The sequence below is a fragment of the Caloenas nicobarica genome, chromosome 9 (genome assembly GCF_036013445.1).
Source record: "Caloenas nicobarica isolate bCalNic1 chromosome 9, bCalNic1.hap1, whole genome shotgun sequence".
Lineage (NCBI taxonomy): Eukaryota > Metazoa > Chordata > Aves > Columbiformes > Columbidae > Caloenas > Caloenas nicobarica.
Window position 1 is genome coordinate 17572904 of NC_088253.1, and position 21342 is coordinate 17594245.

The following is a 21342-nucleotide window of genomic DNA, read 5'->3' on the forward strand; positions in this document are numbered from 1 at the left end:
ATTACATGCTTTATATAATTGAATTTAAATACAGAGCTCAACAGACACTAGATAGACCACAACAACTTCAGCAACCTACCTCACTAGCTATTCATCTGCTTTAACTAACTTACCCCAGCTTCCCCCTCCCGCTTAAGTAGCCAAAGATATTGATTGATTGGAAAGTCATTTTCAAACAGGCCAATCAAAGAGTGAAGAGACATTGCAGACATACATATAAACCTTCCATCCAGACCAAGCACCTTCTTAGTGAGGTAAAACTCCTTTGTGATGAAAGAGCCTGTAAGTATATTTTTGTTGCACAGTTTTTAATCTGAGTTGGCTATGCTAGTGTTACCTTAAAAAATGAATTTAAAGAAGAAACTTCAGAGCTCTATTTGAGCAAACAGGTAACACAGGGGTTTTTTTTCTGTACTTAAAGCTTTTTTTATTTTATAGCAGTATTCCTTCACTTTAGAAAACAAGCAAGTACAAAGGGGGAGGGAGGTTGTCTGTTTACAGAGTTACATGTGCAGTTATGACTTTAACATGTAAGTCCTCTAATAAACATAGAACAGCAGAAAAGATTGTTTACCTATATGTTATTACATCCTTAAGGTGGGCATGCTAAGACCTTCTACCAATTAACAAAACTTTCCCTCACCATATCAGTGTTGGAGTCTGTTGTACTCATAGGACTGAATTTCTGTGCTAAAACTACTTTTGCCTTAAGGCTGGGTTGTGCTTCATCAAGGAGGAATACATGAGAGTGCAAAAGTCAATAGTAGCAAGCCTGGCATTAAAGCAAAAGGATTTCTGCTAACTCATGCTACATTGTTGGATGTTTGCTCCCAAATGAGCTGCCAAGTGCCTCATTTCCTAACCTGTCTATAGGAAAATCCCGACACTATTTAAAACTTTGAGAACAGTTTGCATTCTCTATCTGCTGTAGCAATTAATCTGCTTTAACTTTCCTTCCTCCCTTTGCAGATTAGCTGTTGTTTTGCTGTCTAGAAAGTGTATGTGTGTTTCCACGGATGCTGCTGCAATAGATGCTCAATTCTGCTCATTATTGCTCTGTTAATCTTTGAAGGCTCTTGTCTCCTGCTATTGCAAGTTGGGTGTGAAGAGTCTCCTGGAGATTTACAAAGGGCAGTAAAGTGGATTATTGCATGCAAGAGTCTTTAGTATGTGCTTGTGAGTCACAAAGGCTGAAGTGCACTATCAAGAAGCATCACTGCTGGTGTGAGGTGTGGTATCTGCAGGGCTGGGATGTGATGGTGCTTTGCTCCGGCTGCTCGGTCAGCTACACCTGGCTCCGCAGGGCTGGTGTCCCAAGTCTTCATGCAGAAAGAGGCAGGGCGCTCAGCCCCAGCCTGTCCTCTCCAATGCAGTGCTAGCAGATTGCAACAAAGCCTTCCTCCCTGTATTTCTCTGAAGAACGCGTATTACTGTGTGTTGAATAACTTCCGTGAACGTTTCTTACTACTTGTGTCACTACTGGGAGATGACTCCTCTGCTCCCCACCCTGCGGAAACAAGCCAGCTTGAATGAACGGGGTTTTGTGGGGAAAAGCATCCTGCTTTTTAGCTCCTGTGAATGAAACTGCCTCGAATGGGTGACCTCCCTCCTGCCCGAGCAGCCTTTGCTTGGGCAAACCTCGATGCTTCGCACCCTCTCCCAGGAATAACAGTGATGGGTCGAGCTCCGTGCCTCCCCCTGTTTCAACCTGCTCCTAAAGCCCGTCCCATATTTATTAAAAAAAAAAAAAAGTAGAAGCTTTGCTGGCGCGGGGGAGGCGCCTTTGGGCAGGGCGGAAGGGAGCGGCCGGGGCGCGGCTGCGGGTCGGGCCGCTCAGCGAAGGGGCCGGGCCTGCCTCGCTTGCTGCCGCGCCGCCGCAGTTCGCCGGTAAGAGCGAGGGGGGGCTCCTCTAGGCCGCGCGGAAGCTGCGGCCTTGCGTAGTGAGCGGGCGGCGCTGGGAGACGCCTCGGCCGGGCGCGGCTCTACGACGGGCCGGGGCGGAGGGAGGCGGCCGGGCCGCAATGGCGCGGAGCCGGGGGGGAGGGCGGCTGTACCATGGCGATGGGCGGGAAGGGCAGGGCGGGTTTTCCCGGGAAGCCGAGGCCCTGTGAGCCCCCGGTGTGTGCCGGGGCTGGCTGCGGGGTAGGGCCGGTCCGAGCGGGAGCTGGTGTGCGGGAATGGGCGAGGGGCTGCGGGGTGGGGAGGAGCCCAGAGCCCTTAAGCAGGCTCGAGTCGAGACCAGGCCTATGGGGACTGGAAATAATAAAGAAAAAGCATGTGACTGCCTGTTTCCTTGTCAGGCTTTGAGTGATAGCTTGTTCAGGGATTTGCTGGTGTGGGCTGTAATAAAAAGGCCATTGCTCATAGTTAGTATTTAAAACGAAGTGAAACTAGTACAGGGCACAGTGCTTTCCTGTGTTTCCCTCAGTTTTCCTCTTCTCCCCAGCACATGTTGTGAGAAAGGACTAGATTAAAACTGAAGTACATCTGCATAAAGGAAAGTTAAACTAGATATGTTTATTGAAAGATAGTCAAATTGAGGAAATGAAACTTCACGTGTATGTACTTAACCATGTGCCTCTCAGTGGGCTGATGCTTATGAGAGGAGACAGCTGTGTTTCAAGGGGAAGAGTGAAGTGTTGAGGTTGGGTGTTCTTTGTCCTGTTTGCTTCTGAAGTTTTTCAACCCTTTCAGTTTTAATCCAATATTTTTTTGCACTAAACTGTTTTGTAACACTTGAGATAATTGGATTTTGCTTCCGAGGGAATGGGATGGTTAAAATGCTGAGGGATTTCCTGCCTCTTGTGGTAATTTTGATGGAATTATTTTTCTTAAATGAACACCTTAGTTTTGGGTGGATTGCTGGCTGATTTCTGGTTAGTGAGCCGAACTTCTACCTGGTGTGCTTCGTGCTGGGCACTGGAGCAGAGGACAGCAGACTGGTCAGCTTTGTGCTGAGTATGCTCATGTTAGTCTGCCTTTATCCGCTCAGAACACAACACTCTGCACTACTTCTCTAATATCAAGCACTAGTTAGCACTGACCACAGATGCAAGAAAGTCTCTTCCCCCTTCAGATTTATCACTGTTTTTCCATGAGGGAAAGCTGGATTTAAGGATTTGCAGTGGCCAGAGCTGTAATGCTGAGTGCAGGAAAGGGATTTTGCTTGCAAGCTGATGTTAAACCCATCACCAGGGTCCCATTGGCGAAGGGGATATTATTGAGGGTGCCAGCAAGGGAGCTCTCCCGGCATCACACAGGGTTTGGTGGAAGGAGGTGTGAGGGTTGGCTGTTATGAGTGCTCCCTTGCAAAGCTGCCTTTGCTTGTGGCTCCCCACTCCCTGTACTTTGAGGGAGATGGATTAATATTGCCATAATCAGATGGAAATATTTCTGGGCCACTTGTTTAATTTGTATGGCTTGTATGTTCTTTTGTGACTGAAAGATACTTAAGTATAAGTGTTTAGAGCTATATAGTCAGCAGAATATTCGGAGATAAGTGAAGAGCCAAAGCAGCAGCCAACTCTTTCTGTGTAATGAATGAAGGGTGATGGAACCTGTGAACCCCCTAATTTCCAAATAGCCTTATCCATGGCAACCCTCATTTGTTTTCCTCATTGGTATGTGATTCTGTAAAGTATTTCTCTCTCATTCTATAATACAGAAGTTAAGCAGAAGAAACTTGTATTTTTTTTTTTTAAAAAAGCTTTGCGTATTTCTATATACTTGTGATTGGAGTGACATTGTTTCTTCTGCCTTGCTGTTGTCCAGGTTGTGAATCAATCCAAGAATGAACAAATGTAAGAAGCCTTATGTTAACCAGACTACAAACCTTGAAAAGTTCAGTCCTGAAATTATTTCTGAAATTGAGAAGCTCTTTGCAAAGAAGTTTACTTACACTAAGCCAGAGAATGAGTGGCAGCTCCCAGATCCCAGTGATGCTTTTATGTGTGATCACAAGGAATTCAACTCCCTTCTGGCTCTGAAGGACTCAATGAATGATGTGAAGAATCAGCTGAGTGATAAGAACCTGGATAAATGGCATCAGCACACCTCGTTTACCAATAAAGCGGGGAAAATAATTCCCCATGTGAAGAAATCTGTGAATGCTGAGCTGTGCACCCAGGCCTGGTGCAAGTTTCATGAGATCCTGTGCAGTTTTCCTCTTCTCCCCGAAGAAGCTCTTCGGGATGGAGAACTGAATTCTGTCCACCTCTGTGAAGCACCTGGAGCTTTTATAGCCAGCCTCAATCACTACTTGAAATCCCACCAGGTCCCTTGTGACTGGAACTGGGTAGCTAATACTCTAAACCCGTATCATGAAGCAAATGACACCCTTATGATGATCATGGATGACCGTCTCATAGCGAATACATTGCCTTGGTGGTACTTTGGCCCAGATAACACAGGTGATGTGATGACATTGAAACATCTAACAGGACTTCAGAACTTCATAAGTAATATGGCCACAGTTCACTTGGTAACTGCTGATGGCAGCTTTGATTGCCAGGGAAATCCAGGGGAACAGGAGGCTCTTGTCTCACCCCTTCTTTACTGTGAAACAGTCACTGCTTTAATGATCCTGGGCCCTGGAGGATCCTTTGTTTTGAAGATGTTCACGCTGTTTGAACACTGTTCTACCAATCTGCTCTTTCTGCTAAACTGCTCTTTTGAGGAGGTCCATGTTTTCAAGCCAGCCACTAGCAAAGCTGGAAACTCAGAGGCTTATGTGATTTGTCTTCGTTATATGGGCAGAGAAAGCATTTATCTGCTGCTTTCTAAGATGCTAGAGAACTTTGGAACAGAAGTGGTCAACAAAGCACTCTTTCCCCAGCATGCAATACCAGAATCTTTTCTTAAAATACATGAGGAGTGTTGCATGTTCTTCCACAAGTGCCAGGTAGAGACAATCTCTGAGAACATACATCTCTTTGAGTGCATGGAAGAAGCAGAGCAGATGAAACTGAACACGTTAAGAGATTGTGCAGTAGAGTTCTTCATGCAAAGACTTCACATGAAACCCATTGCCAGAAATAACTGGCTTGTCAAGAAATCTCAGACTGGTTGCAGCATGAATGCAAAATGGTTTGGGCAAAGAAATAAATATTTTGGTACATACAATGAGAGGAAGATGCTGGAAACACTTACATGGAATGATAAAGTGGCAAAGGGCTATTTTAATCACTGGGCTGAAGAACATAGTTTAAATAATGCTGGTAAAATGTGCATCTTGGAAGGATCGTCTTCTAAGCTTGAGTGTAGCTTGTGGTACATTTTGGAAGGAAAAAGACTACCAGTGGTAAAATGTTCTCCATTTTGTGATGGCCAAGTCTTGGAAAACCTTAATGAAGCTATGAATGAATTAGTGGAGGGGAAGCTGAAAAGCAAAAGAACGCTACAGACTTGTCACTCGTGTGAAGTTCTCCCTGGGGAACTGATACTGGCAGAAGTGTCTGATCTTGCCAGGTGTCATCAGGAAGCTGTAAATGAAAGGTGTAGTGACCGATTCAAGTGCCTTGTGGTGGATTTGCCATCTCTCTGTGATACTGGAAGCCAACCCAGTATGGAAATAAAGCTCCTGGATTCAGCCACACTATTGACTTTCAGCTCCTCTTTGCTTTATGACGGAGAACCAAAATACCAGCAGCAGCTTTTGGAGTGTGTTCTGCATTCTCTGAATCGGCTTACAATGGGAGATGCGTTGATTTTGCCTGTCCTCTCTTGTTTTACACGCTTCACAGCTGGCCTGGTCTTTATACTGCACTGCTGCTTTAGATACATCACGTTTGCCTGTCCCATCTCCCATGAGCCACTAAGGACGAGTGCTGCTTTGCTGTGCGTTGGGTACCGAGGCCTCCCAAATCCAGCTGTTGAATATCTGCAGCATCTGAATAAACTAATGAGCTCTTTGCTAGACACGGAATCTCCCCAGCAAGTTCTGCAGTTTGTGCCTATGGAGGTTCTCCTCCAGGGCAAGCTGTTGGAGTTCCTGTGGGATTTGAACACGGCCATTGCAAAGAGACAGCTCCACTTGATTGTGCAAGCGAAGCAGCAGCAAATGACTAGTGATATTTCACCTTAGAATAATTCTAGAATAGAGCAAGTTGCTTCTGTTAGACCTTATGTCACAGGCAGATAGATGGTGTTAAAAACAATGTTAATGAGAAAGTAATGTTGCTGTAAAACCTTAGTGTGACATTTTTAGTGTTGGGAGGATGCTTTGAGCTGTCTATCCCACATGCACCCTATTGGCCTGTTGGATTGACCTGAGGCTTCGATCTCAGGCATGGGAGACTTGTCAGGGACTGAAGTGTCCCGGTGCACTCAGAGCAAATTTCTTTGCGGACCATGTAGACCAGAACTGTGGCCTTCATGCTGAGAGGTGCTACGGTGAGCTCTGCCTCTTGCATCAGGCCACATGATGGCGGATTCTGTTGTGTGACATTAGCCCTCTTCTACGGAGCAAAATGTGGGAGTTTTGACTTGCCTGCCTACATTTTCAGGGTTTGTAGAAGCTGAAATGTGAGGTTTGGGCCAGACCGCTCAGCAGTGTGCAAACCTGATGTAATACTTGAGGGATGAGTATCTCATGAGCAGGCAGCTGTCTCACAAAGGCTGGATTAGAAATGACTGCCTGTAAGCAGTAGCAGAGATGTCCAGGGAGAGATGCTCTTTGATTTTAATTTTGTTTGAAGAGCAGCCAGCTGTGTATGGTTTTTGACATGTTATTGTGTGGCTTTGTCTCCCCCATCAATGAATGGGCTGTTATAACTTTATTTTTATATGGCTTAGGAGTCCATAAAATTATTTGGGACTCCTGTGTACAAGTGAAGACTTACATCTGTCAATGGCAGCAACTGTTAATGAGGAACTACAAATTTGGGAGGGGCTAAAAACATGAATATTCACGGTTCTTGTGTATCAAGAAATGCTCTGGGTACCACTGGAGGAGCATTAAGCTGAAGAAATACATGATAATGTTCTTTAGGAAAGTATGATTAAGATTTCAGTTGGTTCCCTTAAGGATGAAAATGCTGAAATTGGTAACTAGCTGTTCCTTTAAGGGAGTCAGATTTTATTTTCCATATTGCTCCTTTGAGAGCTAAGTTTTGAGGCCTAACTTGTGTAGGTTAACATTTAGTTTTAAGTTTGTAGTATATGTGGAAAAACCTGCTCAGAGGGAGAAATGATGTTTAAAGAAAAAATGGCTTTTTTGTTGATAGGTGCAAAATCTCATAGAAAAGGGTTGAAAGAGTGGAGTTAGTAAAAAGGAAAATGTAGTCTCCTGATGAATTACCAGTCACCTTCTGGAAGCACTTCTAATTATGTAATGTGGGAGCTTGAAGGATAATTGATGACTGGTAAGGGAGTAAAAGCACTGCTGAAAAACCATTTCGTCTGGAGGTGCTGCACATTTAATAGGCTTTCTTGCTACGTTGATTGGGGCAGAGTTTAATGCATTTAACAGTTCATTTTTTATTTAAGAACTTCATAGGTGAATGAGTTAGTGGCTCAGGTCTGACTAATTCATAACATTTTCTAAAAACTCTTGCTTTTTACGGTTGCACATAAATAGAAGCTGCCTAAACAAAAGCTTCTGGGATTGGTCGTTGTCCGTTTTAATTTATTTAAATGAACTTGCCATTTTTGCGGTGAGCTGAGTCATGCTTCCTCTCTGACCAGGGAAGAAGGGAACAGAGGCTGCAGATTGGGAGATATATGTAATAAGAGATTCTCCTGTAAATAATCTTTTGTACCTGTAAACTCAAGAGTGCCAGAAGGGCCACAGATGAATTTCACTGAGGGATTGAAACAAATACTGAAAACCAAAATAAGGGGGGAAGAAATATTGTAAAAGAATGAATGATGAGACAGCATCGAAGACCATCTGTAGAAGTCATTATCTGAAACAAAAAGCAGGATAATGGTATTGTCCACCAAAGACACCCTGATGCCCCTGCCACTGTTGCAGAGGTGATGAATGCTTCTGGAACTTCCACTGACCTGAAGCATTTGAAAAGATCTCATAAAGCAGCAGTGTGGGGGATATTTCATGTGCGTGGCTGTGCTTACACTGTGATATTCTGCCATGGAGGCATGAGTAGCCAGAATCATCTTGTCTAATAGGTACTTAAATGTTTTCTTACTAACATTAGTCTAATATTTTTAAATTATTATTTTATAGCGAAGTAAAATCCTGAGGTGACAGGACCATTTTTTCAAGCTTTCCTTGGTCTGTTCTATACATCTAATGACCTATGGAGATGTACTTGAGATTCCTCCTATCCTGACATTCCCCATACCATCAGACAGTCTTCCTTTTTTCATAAATTTTTAGGAGAAAATCTTGCAGATGGTCACAGAACTTTTGGGGGCAGTTAGGACTGTCTACTTCAAGATACAGTAGGCTGAACTGGTGGGGAAACATAACCCATCTGTTTGGAAGTACTCCCCCAAAATGTGTGCACACCCTCCTGTGGAAAGCCAGGTCTCTAAACTGAAGGAAATCCAGTGTCCTGTGGGTCCTGATGCCCCATTTGATCTTGATCTTTTTGTTGTTTTTGGCAGACATGGGGGAATGATGGGAGAAATGCTTTGACAGCAGCTGTGCCTGTTAAAAAGAAAGGATGTGGTTTGGAGAGGTGTTTTATTTTTTTCTTATTATTATTTATCATTGTTTTAACGGCAGGGGTTTCAAAGTTAGGAGTGACACTTGTCCTTTTAATTATGAGTATCCTGCATTGTCCAAGCTGTCTTTAGACCAAAGATTTCTTTGAGAGAAGTGACACCTAATTTCTTTTGTGACTTACGGAATATGGAAGAATACATGGGAAGAATGTATTGACCTTTGTGGAGAGGGGCTGATGACTCCTGCCTTCATTGAGGCTGTCAGGTTTTTGCCATTTTGATTTGATTTTGGTTGACACTTGATGTAGTGGTTTTGTATCCTGGCTGCTTTTAAGTTGGTTTTTTTTAACCTGTTTGAAGATGAACTGGGTATTGGTTTTCAGAATTGGGAGCTTCACATTTCACACAGGGGGAAAATAGAGGGTGTGGGGAGAATAAGTTGGTGATGATGTGATTGAGATTCACATGAACTTAAGGTAAATGTAGTTTTACAATCCTGCTGTTGCAGGTTTCCAATACAGGACCGATATCTAGGCCCACTGACTAGCTATGAACTACATTATTTTTTCTGGAAACTTTTGGATCTTTTGTTTTAAGGCAGCGTGTTTTGAAATCAGCTGCACGAATGCTGTATTTATTGGATACTCCAGTGAGTGAAAATACTGATTTTTTTTTAAGTTGAATTCAATTAAAGTTAAGAGACTTGCTACTATTTTTACTGATTTTGTATTGTATTTAGATTCATTTGGATGTGCACAGATTGTATGTTTTCTTGCCACTGGCTTTCCAATTTGATTTCTACAAACATAATGAGATTTATAGTATGAAATCTGTTAGTCTATTAAAACAGTACTAATTGGTGTGTATTTGTCTTAATTTAAGATGGATCTATCAAATTACTGGTTGTAAAAGTAAAATATGTAACAGAATTGTATTCTATTAGAAAAACAACTTGGTACTTAAGGGTAAAGGGATTAATATTGCCTGTGTAGAAAGCAAGAGAAAAGAAAAACACACCTGGATTTCTGGCCACTGAGCTGGGTGCTTTAGGATGCAGAACAACATTGAATCCTTGGTTCACTGGAAGGAAGGGTTGACCAATAAGTTGAAGCCTCAGCCTCTGTTACAGTCCCTAAAAACTATCTTTTGTTGTCCCTTTAATTTACAGTTAGTTTGATTCTTAATGGTGAAGTGGGGGCAATCCTGTGTAACTTGTCTTACCATGTGGGATGCTATGAAATGGTGGTGTTTATCCGTACTTGTCCCCATTTCTCAGTTTTAAACAAGAGTGTCTAAATTTCACCTTATAGCCTTTGAATATTAGTCTCCTTTTTAGCACTCTAGCGAGTGAAGACTGAGATGAGAATTTCCTTGCCAAAGTCTGGTAATGGTTTCTCCATCTTGCTCCTGCAACTATTTTTGTGAATGCCCTGCTGGTATCCTTAGTTCTTTGTGCGTGTCAGTCACTTGACAGAAAGATCAAATGGAGCTGTTTATGCCAGAAAAGCGCTCAGCCTGTGGCTGTTCTTTGCTTACTCTTTAGGCAATAATTTGGATTGCCATCGAGCCCTCTCTTGTGACTCCTTATGGGTCCCGAGCTGATTTCAAGTCTTAAGAATGAAATTTGCTAAAAGAATTAGCCGGCGGCTGTAGACACTTAAAACAAGCAGGACCTTCAGGAAACATTTAAATGCAGGAAACTCTTCTACCAGCCAGGAGAGGCTAATGTAACATGCAGCTGATGGAGTTTGTTAGCCTTTCCTTGCTAAAAATTCTTAAAAAAAAAAAAGTTGAGGCATAACCACCTGAACAAACAGTTCACCAGTTGTGTGCTGCTTTGCTTGTGCGCATGGGTATGTTCATGTTTGCATGTGTGGAAACCTGCAGGATTGTACAGCCATGAAGCTTTTGATTTGTAACTAATCCATGTGTGCTTTTGGTTGGAGGGATGTATGTATTTTCTAAGTAGATGAAGGGATGTTGGTTTACATGGCTATTGCATATTTTCATTTGGTCTGCAAATGAGTGTTAAAAGACCATTTTTTATAATGAAAAAAGGGGAAAGGAAAATAAATGTTATTTGCAGGAAAATAAAATCTTTTATTTTAAGTTTAAAATGTTTCTATTTACATATTTCTTTACCAAACATGCAACAAACCAATGAAGCACAGTAGGAAGAAGTCTGGGGAGGTTTAACATTTCATTTTTTCTGAGCCACGGTTCCCTCATCTTGCTGTTTGGATCCATCTTTAATGAGTGAAGGATACAGGGTCATTGGAGCAGCCTGTTCAGTGGAGGTGGTGTTTGGTTCTCACTTTAACTGTCTTTAACTTTGCAGTTTACCAGTTCAAAGAGAGACTTCAGTCGCAAATGTGGTCAAAGCAGCGTGTAGGAGGCTTGCACTGTTCCCTTGGCCTTGTCACCAAGCTTTACAATCTGTGTCCCTTTGTGTGGTTGCTGGAACCTACTTTACAGCAAGGACTTTGTCTTAATGATCTTCAGCTTCTCCTGGCTGTGACAGCCACTCTGGTAGGACAAGGCTGTTATACACTGCACTTTTGTCTGCAAAGTCTATTATTAATTCTTATCCAAATGTTTTCATTCCAAGTCCTTGCCTTGACTGAATGTTATTATTGAGAAAAAGCTGTGTGCCTGATTTCCTCAGGGCTGGCTCTGCTGCACTGACGAGGGTTCCAGCTGATTGTCTTTGGCTTGGCTGTGCATATCTTGAGACTGCTTGCTAACTAGTTCTGATTGCAATTATTAATGCTGATCTTTTTTTCATTGCCTTTCTGCTTCGGAAGTGAACTCCAGATTAGGGAGCTGGGGAAAACCATTCCATGTCCTAAAAGTATGAGATAACACAAGAAATATCATTTTGATACCTTAATTTCATTATAGCTAATAGGTAATTGTTGGGGAAATCTCTAAACTAGAAGTGGTGTTGAATGTATGCTGGAATGCAGGACAGGGCTGTCTCGCTTGATTTTCCTGAAGCTCAATACTAATCATTGGCTGTTAATGTCAAAATGTACTTCAGGAGATGTGAGGAGTTTGGAAGTGAATGACCTTTGAAATGAGGGGCTGGGTTGGAAGAGCATGTTAGAAGGCTTGTTAGGTTGATTTTGGTGGAAATATTGTTTAATATGGTTTTACTGAATTATAGGAAAATGTAAATGCTCAAATGTATTCAAACTCAAACAGTCTTATGAAATATTTGCATTCCCAATATAACAGTATAAAAACAGTGCCTAAAACTGTGAAATGGCAGTTTAGAAATTAAAGGGAAAATGTGGATGTCTTCATTTTGCTGTTACAGATCTTCAAAACTGCATATGTGACTTCAGTCCTTAAAGTCAATTTATACACATTATGTTGATTATAAATCTTGTTTGAATTTTGATAGATTTTAATATTCTAGCATGCCTGCCAGTTTTTGAGTTCAAGTAGTTGGTGTTGAAAGCAAAGCCAAATCACTGAGCACAAAGCAAATCAGCTTTCTCCCTGCCAGAACAGATATTTAGCAAATTCTTTTTTACTGTGGTGTGTCAGGTCCTTGGTATCCCCCAGCAAGATTTGGGAGATGAAACTTTGCCTGTAATACAAGTCATATTTGAACTAGTGCACCACAGTTAGTGGCCCTTTTTATTAAAACAATATTTTTCCTCCATAGGAAACTTGAACACATATATTAAAGCCCATCTTCATAGTGCTTTACTAAGTGAAGATGACTGTTGCTTGTTAAAGCATTGATTTGTCTCAATTGGGGGATAGCAGGGAAGAGTGACTGTCACTTGTTGGTGAATTGATTTGTCTAAATTGGGGGACAGCAGGGAGAAGTGGTTCAATATTCAAATCTTATTTGTTGCTGAAGCCAGAGATCATCATCTGTATAGCTGAGATGAATGCAGCCTGATATAAATTAAAGCTCATGTGGGGGTACCCCAAGGTCCTAAGCTGTCAGGTACCTGTGCCTCAAAACAATGACCCAGTAGCCAGTCAGTAATGAAACCTCAGGCTGAGGACTGAAGGATCTGTGGTAGTGAAGTGTCTTAATTTAAATCTCTAGAGAGTTAAGGTGATTAAATACTTGCTTTATTATCAGTTGACTGCTCCAGGTTGATGACAGAGCACAACTCAATGCTGTTGAGTTGAAATGTCATAAAACCTGTCTTGGGGTCACAATTAAACTCAACTTCAAGGTGGCTGCTGAATAACTACATGGTCCCTCAAATAACGATGCTTTCCAACAGCCGAGTGTTTGGTGGAGAAGTGGGGGTCTGGGGCAGGACTGCTGCTGCTGGGGACACTGGAATCCTTGAACAGTTTGGGTTGAAGGGACCTTCAAAGCTCCCCCAGTGCCACCCCTGCCATGAGCAGGGACATCTTCACCCAGCTCAGGTTGCTCAGAGCCCTGTCCAGCCTGGCCTGGGATGTCTCCAGGGATGGGGCATCCACCACCTCTCTGGGCAACCTGGGTCAGTGTTTCACCACCCTTGGTGTAAAGAATTTCTTCATATCCAGCCTGAATCTCCCCTCCTTTAGTTTAGGACCATCACCCCTTGTCCTATTGCAACAGGCCCTGCTAAAAAGTCTATCCCCATTTTATCAGCCCCTTTTAAGTACAGAAAGGCTGCAAGAAGGTCTCACTGGAGCCTTCTCCAGGCCACCTGAGCACCCGGGTCTCCACACCTTCATTGCTGCAGCAATGCCAGTAGAAGGTACCCAGCTATGGACCTTGAGAAAACCACGCCACATGCTGTGTAGACAGCGTATAGAGCTCTCTACATGGAATGGGTCAGTAGCACAGGATGTGTTTGGGATCAGTGTGCCTAGGGCTGGGCTGGCTATAGGATTCCCAGCTGGTGGAAATGGTGATGTTCAGCAGCAGAGACTTGCCGTTGCATCTGAAGAACACACAGTGACTGGTGCATCTCTTGGAACTGGTGTTGAGTGTTTGCCTGAACTGAGAGGGACCTGGATCCAGCTCATGTATTGAGAAAGGAGACCTGGTTCAAAATCTTCCCTCTGCTCCCTGGAAATGCTGGAGAGCCCAGTCCTCAAGTAGGGTGAGCTTGCACTTTGTGTGGAATACCAGAGTAAGTTGGGTGGTTAGTAACTGTCAGTGCTGTAAGTCACAAACTAATAGATTTCAGGGTGTTAATGAAATTTAGGCATAACTGCACTTATCTATAAATCTAAGATGTGCAGCTAATAGCACTGACACTGAATAAAACCTAAATTGCCTTTGTTTCCATTATGAAACAAGGTAGTATAAGTTCATGAATTTATATGAATATAGTTCTGTACTTAAATATGGGTTTTAGACTTGGAAACCTGTTCAAAGCTCTGGATATTTAGTGTGATCTGGTAAAAAGTGCTTAGCATGTGTAACAGACCTTGGAACAGGTTTGGTTCTGAGCACATGTAGTGGCTGAGAAAACCTACTTAGGTTTTTGTAACTGACTTTACTCATCGCATCACTCTTTGCAGTTTTGAAGTGACCTGAACTGCTTCCTGAAGGAAATGGTGACAGCAGCAGCCTCGGGAGCATGAGTGGAAGTAATGAGGCAGTAATTAGCAATTAATAAAATGTGGTGAAACTTGTAATTTTAATAACTGCTGCACTGTCCTAGAGGTATGGTGGTGAAGTGAAGTAGTCCTTTGGAAATCCACAAGTCTGCAGCTTAATTATCATAATTTCCTTTAGACACCATCTGCTCTTAGAGCCAACTTGTATATTTATTTTTTTCCCCCAAAGGTAGATGAGGTTTTAAGGACTCCACTTCTGTGGCGTTTCACAGCAGAGATGAAACTGAAGCCGGGGTTAAGATACGAGGGCTGAGTGGTCTTTGTGACTGATGTGTCATGCGAAAACTGGGAGACTGATGTTTTGTTAAAATAGCCAGCAGGGTCTCAGAAGGGAACTGGGGAAAAACATGGACAGCACCTCCTTTGTAGTTTGCAAAGGGTTCTTATCTTTTTTTTTTTTCCAGAGCGTGTACAACTTGAAACTGCCATCTGTGTGCTCTTCTCTTTGCTTTCTGCCTCAAGCCCTTCTGAGCTGTGTCTGGAAGATGTCAAGTTCTTGCTTTTCATTATCACAGGATCTGTAAGGATTGCTATGTAACCCTCCTGACCTGAAGTTACCACTGGATTACTAACAGGCAAACCCCAGACACGTGTGGCAAAGCTGCTTGCTCCTCAGATCTCTTGTACCGCTTTGCTTTACCAGTCATGTGCTGTTTTATGCTTTGCTGAGTGCTGGAAAGTCAGCTCAGGTCAGAAGCCAAACTTACATCACTGCTCCTTGCTCTCTTAAAGATGAGCCTGAAAAATAGTTAGGATCAGGAAAACAAATAGCCAGACAACACCTGCCTTACCCTCAGCCCCCACCTTCTTAATTGTTGATGGCAGGAGCCAGGAGCAAGTCAGGAGGGTCAGATTAGGCTGAATTATATTTTGTATTCAGCTATAGGAATTCCTTATGGACTTGAACAGAGCAAAACACTTTTCAAGCAGCAAAGGTGAGAAAATGGGACTTGGGAATTTTGGAAGATGTAAGTGCAATTTTAGATGTCACTCATTTCTACTGAAGGGTTGTATTAAGGATTCAATTTTGTCTTGTGTAAATCAGTTTTAATTAATAGAGCAGATGCACCAACAATGCATCTGGAAGTGAAATGGAGGAGAAAATAAAAGAGGCAGATGGTTCTAGTGGATGTAAATATTTGCTTTTTTGGAAATGAAGCTCTGCAGAAACTTCAGAGATTCTATTTCAAATTCAGAAGCCTATTTCTTTTGCCTGTTGAGATATATGGAGCAGAAAAAATTAACTAAACCATAATGCTTTGTTTGATTCTAGCACATGTGATGTAAGAAGCACAAGTTTTTGGAATAGGGCCAGCACATGAAATCTTGATTCCTACTGAAATATTAAGGCCTAGCTGCTGTTGGTGCAAGATGCATTTGTTTCAGAGGAGCTGTCTCTATCCCAAGAAGCCTTCCCAGGCCTCTGCAATACGGTTGTGGGTGATAAGTGTGGACACATCAATATGCTCATTTTTGGCCCTCTGAAGCAGGACAGGGTTCCTTGATGGGCCTCACTGGCAAACCCGGTGGAAGAGACACAGGTCTGAAAGCTGCTGCTGAGGAGGACTGGCAGGCATGGATGGGGGCTCTGATCTGCATGTGAAGCTGAGGGTTTAAAAAAAAGTCATTAATTAGGGCTTTGCATGTTTTGATGGGACCCTCTGCGGTTCTGCTGTGTTATTTTTGAGACTCTGCTTGAATTGCAGAACAGCCTTTTGAATCTTGTTCACTTTCTGTATCAGACTTTTCGTGAAAGCCCTGGCTCATGTTACGATTGGGAAACTGTTCTGTTGTGGTTTTCTATGTTATGTGGTTTTGTGGTGGTTTGGTTTTTTTTGGTTAGTGTCTATAACTGCTAAGAAGAATTTTAAAGCATAAACCTAAAATCATGAAGTACCACAGCAAATATAGAATGTGAAAAGCAAACCCAAAAAAACCCACCACACTTTTAAGACAAGTCATGACTGGAGAACAATGATGTCCAACCTGGAACTGGCAATGCTGGAGAAAGAAGACAATAAGGAGGGATTGATCCAGAGCTGGTATTTTCTTAGTGACCCGGACAGGGGGGTTGTGAAGGATTTTTCCAAGTAGAAAAAGTGGCAGCACAATTATTGTTAGTGCTTATTGCAGGCTCTCTGAGGATAAGGCAGACTTCCTTGCTCTGCAGTTTTGTTTGGAATAGTAAGTCAGGATGGCTGCACCCAGCCTTCCATGCATATACAATGGTCTCTGGTTTTGTGCCTTGATACTGAGAATGCTCCGTAGCAGAGGGACCACCTCCAAATGGCAGTACAGCTCACAGGGGCTGGATCTGGGTCAAGGTGAAGCTCCTCTGTCCTTCAAACTTGTGGAAGGAAACTTGCTGGTATGAATAGTGCTGCTGCTGAGGGGATTGGGTTTTACAGATTGTTACCCCATATATACTGTGTTTGCATCGAGAGCTTGTGTACAGTAATGCTTCACTCTGTTGCTTCCACTTCAGAGCCTGCTGTCAGTTATTTTGTACACTGCACTGGTTACTGTTGTCATTGTCCTGTTTTTCTTCATCCTTCATCCTTAATTGACCTTGGTGAGCAGCAGGCATCTGAAGGTGATGATGAAAATGTAATGGATTGGAAGAGGCAGCAGAACCACTGGCAGTGAGAGATTTGTCAGGTGTTCAGTCTCGCAGGTGAAGCAGCTGAGATCTTTCGGATGGTGATCTGTTTGAAGATGGGTCAGACAGGGTCACCAGGACATCATGAAGTTTAATTTTGTGTTATAAAGAGATTTTCCACCCTAAACTTCAGGCCAGTAAGCAGCTATTTCTCGTGGGCTTTTTTTGTTCTTGTTGGTTTTGGGTTTTTTTTTTAAAGCAGTTAGAATCTCCTTTACTTTTGTGATTACCAGATGTTGAATTGGCAGCTGACAACCCCACTGGTCTTGCTTCTATCTCTGTCTTCCATGTCACGTATTCTGTCCTTGTGTATTTAGGTTGTGTACATTTCTGAAGCATCAGGACACATCCCTCTATCCTATTGCTTCTTACAGGAAAAATTGAATCTCTAAGAGTCACACACATCCTCAGCAAGTAATGGGCTATGCCTGAAATTGTAGTTGGACTGTATGGGGAATTACTGCAGAACCAGAGTTTAAGGTCGGGGAGTCAAAATGTTTCAACAGCAATGAAGACAGAAGGATGCAAAGCTTTCAGCTACAAACCTGTGTGCACTGCATGTGCATATGCTCAAATACACGGCTTCATTGCCCCAAGCTGCAGAAGTTATTGTGTAGGAATGCACTTGGTTAGTGGAATAATTCTCCATTGTCGAAGATTTCTGGAACCTAAATGGAAGAGGTGTTATGCTTCTGACTCTTTATTCCCTCACTACATCCAGGGTCACTCTGTGTCCTTAGAGGATTCTGTTCTAGCCTTGACCTTTTCTCTGAAGTTGGCTGTATGCCTTAATGATAACGTAGTTTATGGTAAAAACTAGATGTCGTCTTCTGACTTCATGCTCATAACACAGTTCCTGATTATTCTGGGGCAGGGGTTATCTTTTATGCTATTTTGGTACCTGTTGCAGAGTCTGATACCTGGTGTGGGTTTCCAGGGCAACCACAACTCTGGAAATCAGTGATACCCTCTGCTGCTTAATCTGTCTGTGAGCCCAACTGGGACATCCTGTACCATAAACCTGGGATCAGTTTTAACCGCTGAGTCCTCACACAAGGAGTTACTACGTGGGCTGCTTGAACACCTCACCAGCAATGCAAAATCGAGGCAGGATGTTAAAAGCAAATGAATCCTACCTGGCCCTGACTTGTCTGACCCAGGAAATGTTCCCAGTGTGATATGGCAGCAAGTACTGGGAAATGAGTTAAGTGCAGGCCACAGATCTGCTGTAGTGAGCCAGCAGGAAAGCTGTTTAAAAACACACCCCTCCTTGCTAAGAAGAAATGGGAAATCTCTGCTTATTTAACCATTGTCTGCTGTGTGCTGGGGGCACTAGTTGGGGCTTAGATACCTGCTGTGTTAGTGTGGTACAGACATGTAGTTCTGGACTGTCACAGCACAGCTGGCCTTGTGAAAGGTGTGGGATCTCCTGAATCTGGGATGCAAAAGAAAATGAGCGAAGCTGCATGCTTTAGGGGACCTAGAAAAGTGGCTGTAGCAAGCTGGGGTGAAAGAGAGGGTTCCCTAAAACAGATGTGAGCCCAGTGCTGGTTGGTTACTTGGGGATGTTTGGGCAGGAAAATGGGAGAGATGTGTCCCCTTGAATCAGGGGGATGGAGCGCAGCCCCAGCAGTGAAGCAGGGATTTGAGTGGATAATGATAGTTTCAAATGCTTGGAGCTGCAAAGTTCCTGGACACATGGAGGTCTGGAGAAAGTGGAGACTGGGAACTTCTAGAGTTTGGGTCTCAGAGGGGCAATGAAAAATGTGCATTTGGGACCAGGGGACTGGGTGTGAGGGGCTGTGCCTGGAGAAAGGATTTGTCCAAATGCACAGCTACCTGAACTGTATCCACCAGCTTCCAGTAGCACCTTAAATTGTGCAGGGCTTGCTCTGTGCCTCAGCTGACTGTAAAGTTTCAGGTAAACCTGTTGTCTGATGTTTAAATGCTGGAGTAATCTTGTTCTGTGGGGGGAATGGGAGGCTTTGGAGGCAATGCTGTGACAGTAGGAGTGCTGTAAAATAACAAGAGGGAGCAATTTGTCAAATTACACCATCAGAGATCGCAGGCCTTTGTGGCAAAGGGAATTGCCAGAGCAGAGGGCACAGAAATCTCTGTCTTAGGTGGCTTGTTGGGGAAGACTCTTTTGTCAAGGACTTGCCTGCTCCCCACTGAGCTTTGGGATGCAGATCTCAAATCTGGCTCTATTCAGATGGAGCTCTGCTTCCCAGCTGCGCTTCAAAACCTCATGGAGGATGTACCCGCAGGGGGGACTGTAATTGCCATGTATTTTGACCATAATGATATGGGGGAAAGAACAGGGGCATCTGTAAGGAATAAATGAGATGTTATGTCTGACTCCTATATCTTATTTTTCCTGGGTGTTGGATCTGCTATGGAAGGCAGGAGGAGGGAATGAGAGCCTGGGTCTTCTCAGCTGTGTTGTTGCCCCCCCCTTTTTTTTAATCCTGGCTCGGCAGTGGGATGCTTGTTAGAAAGCAGGAATCAAGAAGAGAGAGACCTGGGCCAAGCTTTTTGCTGGTGGAACTGTGCTGAACTCTGTGCCCTTGCACCAAGAAATAATTTGCTTCCCAGTGCTGGAGGGCCGAGCAAATGCTCCACACAGAAGGGAAACAATTTTCTCAGTCTCTCCCCTGCCATTTCCTTTTTACTTAAGGAAAGAGGACAAATACTAATGAAGACAGGATCACTGACACAAAAGGTGAGTCGTGTGGAGTTAGTTTCAAAATGTTGATTACCTCTATAGAACCAAAGCAGAAGAGGAAGGTTGGGGTGACTGAGCTTTGGATTTAGCTTCTGTTGTGGCTTTGACAAGCCCATGAGCAGTTGCCCATCCTACCATACATGACCATGAGCAGCAGAGCCCACTCTAGCACCTGTGAAAGTGAGCGTGTCGGATTGGGAGGGAGCTCCTCTTCCCCAGGTTTGTCAGCTGGAAAACAGACGGTGCCCCATCCTCACCCTGCCTGGGAGCTCTGGAGGTTGCCTGGGCAGCAGAATGGGATATTTACTGTGTGACACAGAGGTATCTCTAGGGCGAAGTAAATTGCTAAGCAATTTTTTTTTGGACAAATATTAATTTCCATTCTGATTTCATGCTGTCCAAACTGTTTTGTTGAATCTTGACTGTTCTCCCCAACTGTCCATCTTAGACTTTCATGTTTTGATGACTCTTGTCACAAACAGCATTATAAAAAGATCTCGGTTATTTTCTTTTTCCTTTTTTACCCTTTTGAGAAGTCTCAGTTTGTTGGGTTTTTTTTGCAGCTGTCCTGCCTCTCTTCCCCCATCATTACTGGGAAGCAATGTGGCAATTAGAGCTCCCGATGTGCTCTGCTGGCTCTTACAGAGTTCATAGCACCATACTTTGCTCATCTCCACAGCTTTTCTGTTCTCCGTGTGCAGTGGATTTTAGTGTTATGCCATTCCAAGTAGAGTAACATCTGTACAGATAGAAAAATGTCTATATTATGGGTGGGTTTCCATCTCCTTTGGAAGATATATTGCCCCACATTTTCTCTTTCTTCTTTGTCAAACTGTTTCACAACTGGCCTTTGTCCCCAAGCTTTGCCTGGTCCCCTGGCCGGGCTCTGGAGCTCTTCATTTCCTGCAGGTCAAGTGACTGTTGCGGGATTCAAGGTGGTCAGAGAGAGTAGGGGCTGATCTATCAAGAAAAGAAGGTTTTGTGGTTTGAAAGGAAGGTTTTTGTGGTTTGGAAGGAAGGATTTGTGGTCTAACTCTGATCTGGCTGAAGCTGCTTTTGTTACCATTTCAGAAAACCAGCCTAGGGCTGAATCAGACCTGGAGGTTTGCTGAAGGTACCAAAGAATGGGGGGTTTAGAAGCCAATGCCTAATCCTGTGGACGACCTTAATACTGTTTCTTTGATAACTTGTAGGAGGTATTTTATTTGGGTTTTGCATAAGGTGGTATAAAGCAATCCCATGCAGCTGGAAGCTAGAGGCAAGGCTATTTATTTCAGGACTTCGAAGGTGACAGTCGCTGCAGTGGTTGGTTTTATCATAGAATCACAGAATAGTTTGGATTGGAAGGGATCTTCAAAGCTCATCCAGTCCAACCCCACAGCAATGAGCAGGGACATCTTGAACTAGATCAGGTTGCTCAGATTGCTTTGGAACAACTGAACAAAAATGTACCTTTCACTTTCTTTTCCTTGAGGTGGGAGAATTCCTGGAAGTCTGGAGTTAAGGAATGTCTCAATTTTTTTTTTCCCTCCCCGAAAGGGGCTGAGTGCAGCTCTCAGAAAGTCGGGGTTTGGAAGCCTGGGAGCACTGAGGTGGCCGGGCCGAGAGGACTCGAGGCTGGACGGCAGGAGCTGTGGCCGTTGCGGCGGGCTGACCCGCTCTTCTGAGCGGGCTGTACTCTGCGTACCACCTGCTAATACGCTGTGTCCTGTTGACAGGGCCGATGGCCCATCAGCAT

At 43.5% G+C, this 21342-nt stretch overlaps 1 protein-coding gene across 2 annotated transcripts; it reads left to right on the top strand.

Annotated features, from left to right (window-relative positions):
• The first annotated feature begins 1809 nt into the window (after nt 1–1809).
• CMTR2 (cap methyltransferase 2) lies at nt 1810–10708 on the top strand. 2 transcript variants are annotated; one of them, XM_065641208.1, is made up of 2 exons: nt 1810–1887; nt 3772–10708. In XM_065641208.1, the coding sequence occupies exon 2, from the start codon at nt 3791–3793 to the stop codon at nt 6080–6082; it is 2292 nt and encodes a 763-aa protein (XP_065497280.1). In that variant the 5' UTR covers nt 1810–1887; nt 3772–3790; the 3' UTR covers nt 6083–10708. The 2 variants fall into 2 exon arrangements, with proteins under 2 accessions (XP_065497280.1, XP_065497281.1); XM_065641209.1 differs by lacking the exon at nt 1810–1887 and adding an exon at nt 2099–2118.
• The last annotated feature ends 10634 nt before the right edge of the window (nt 10709–21342 follow it).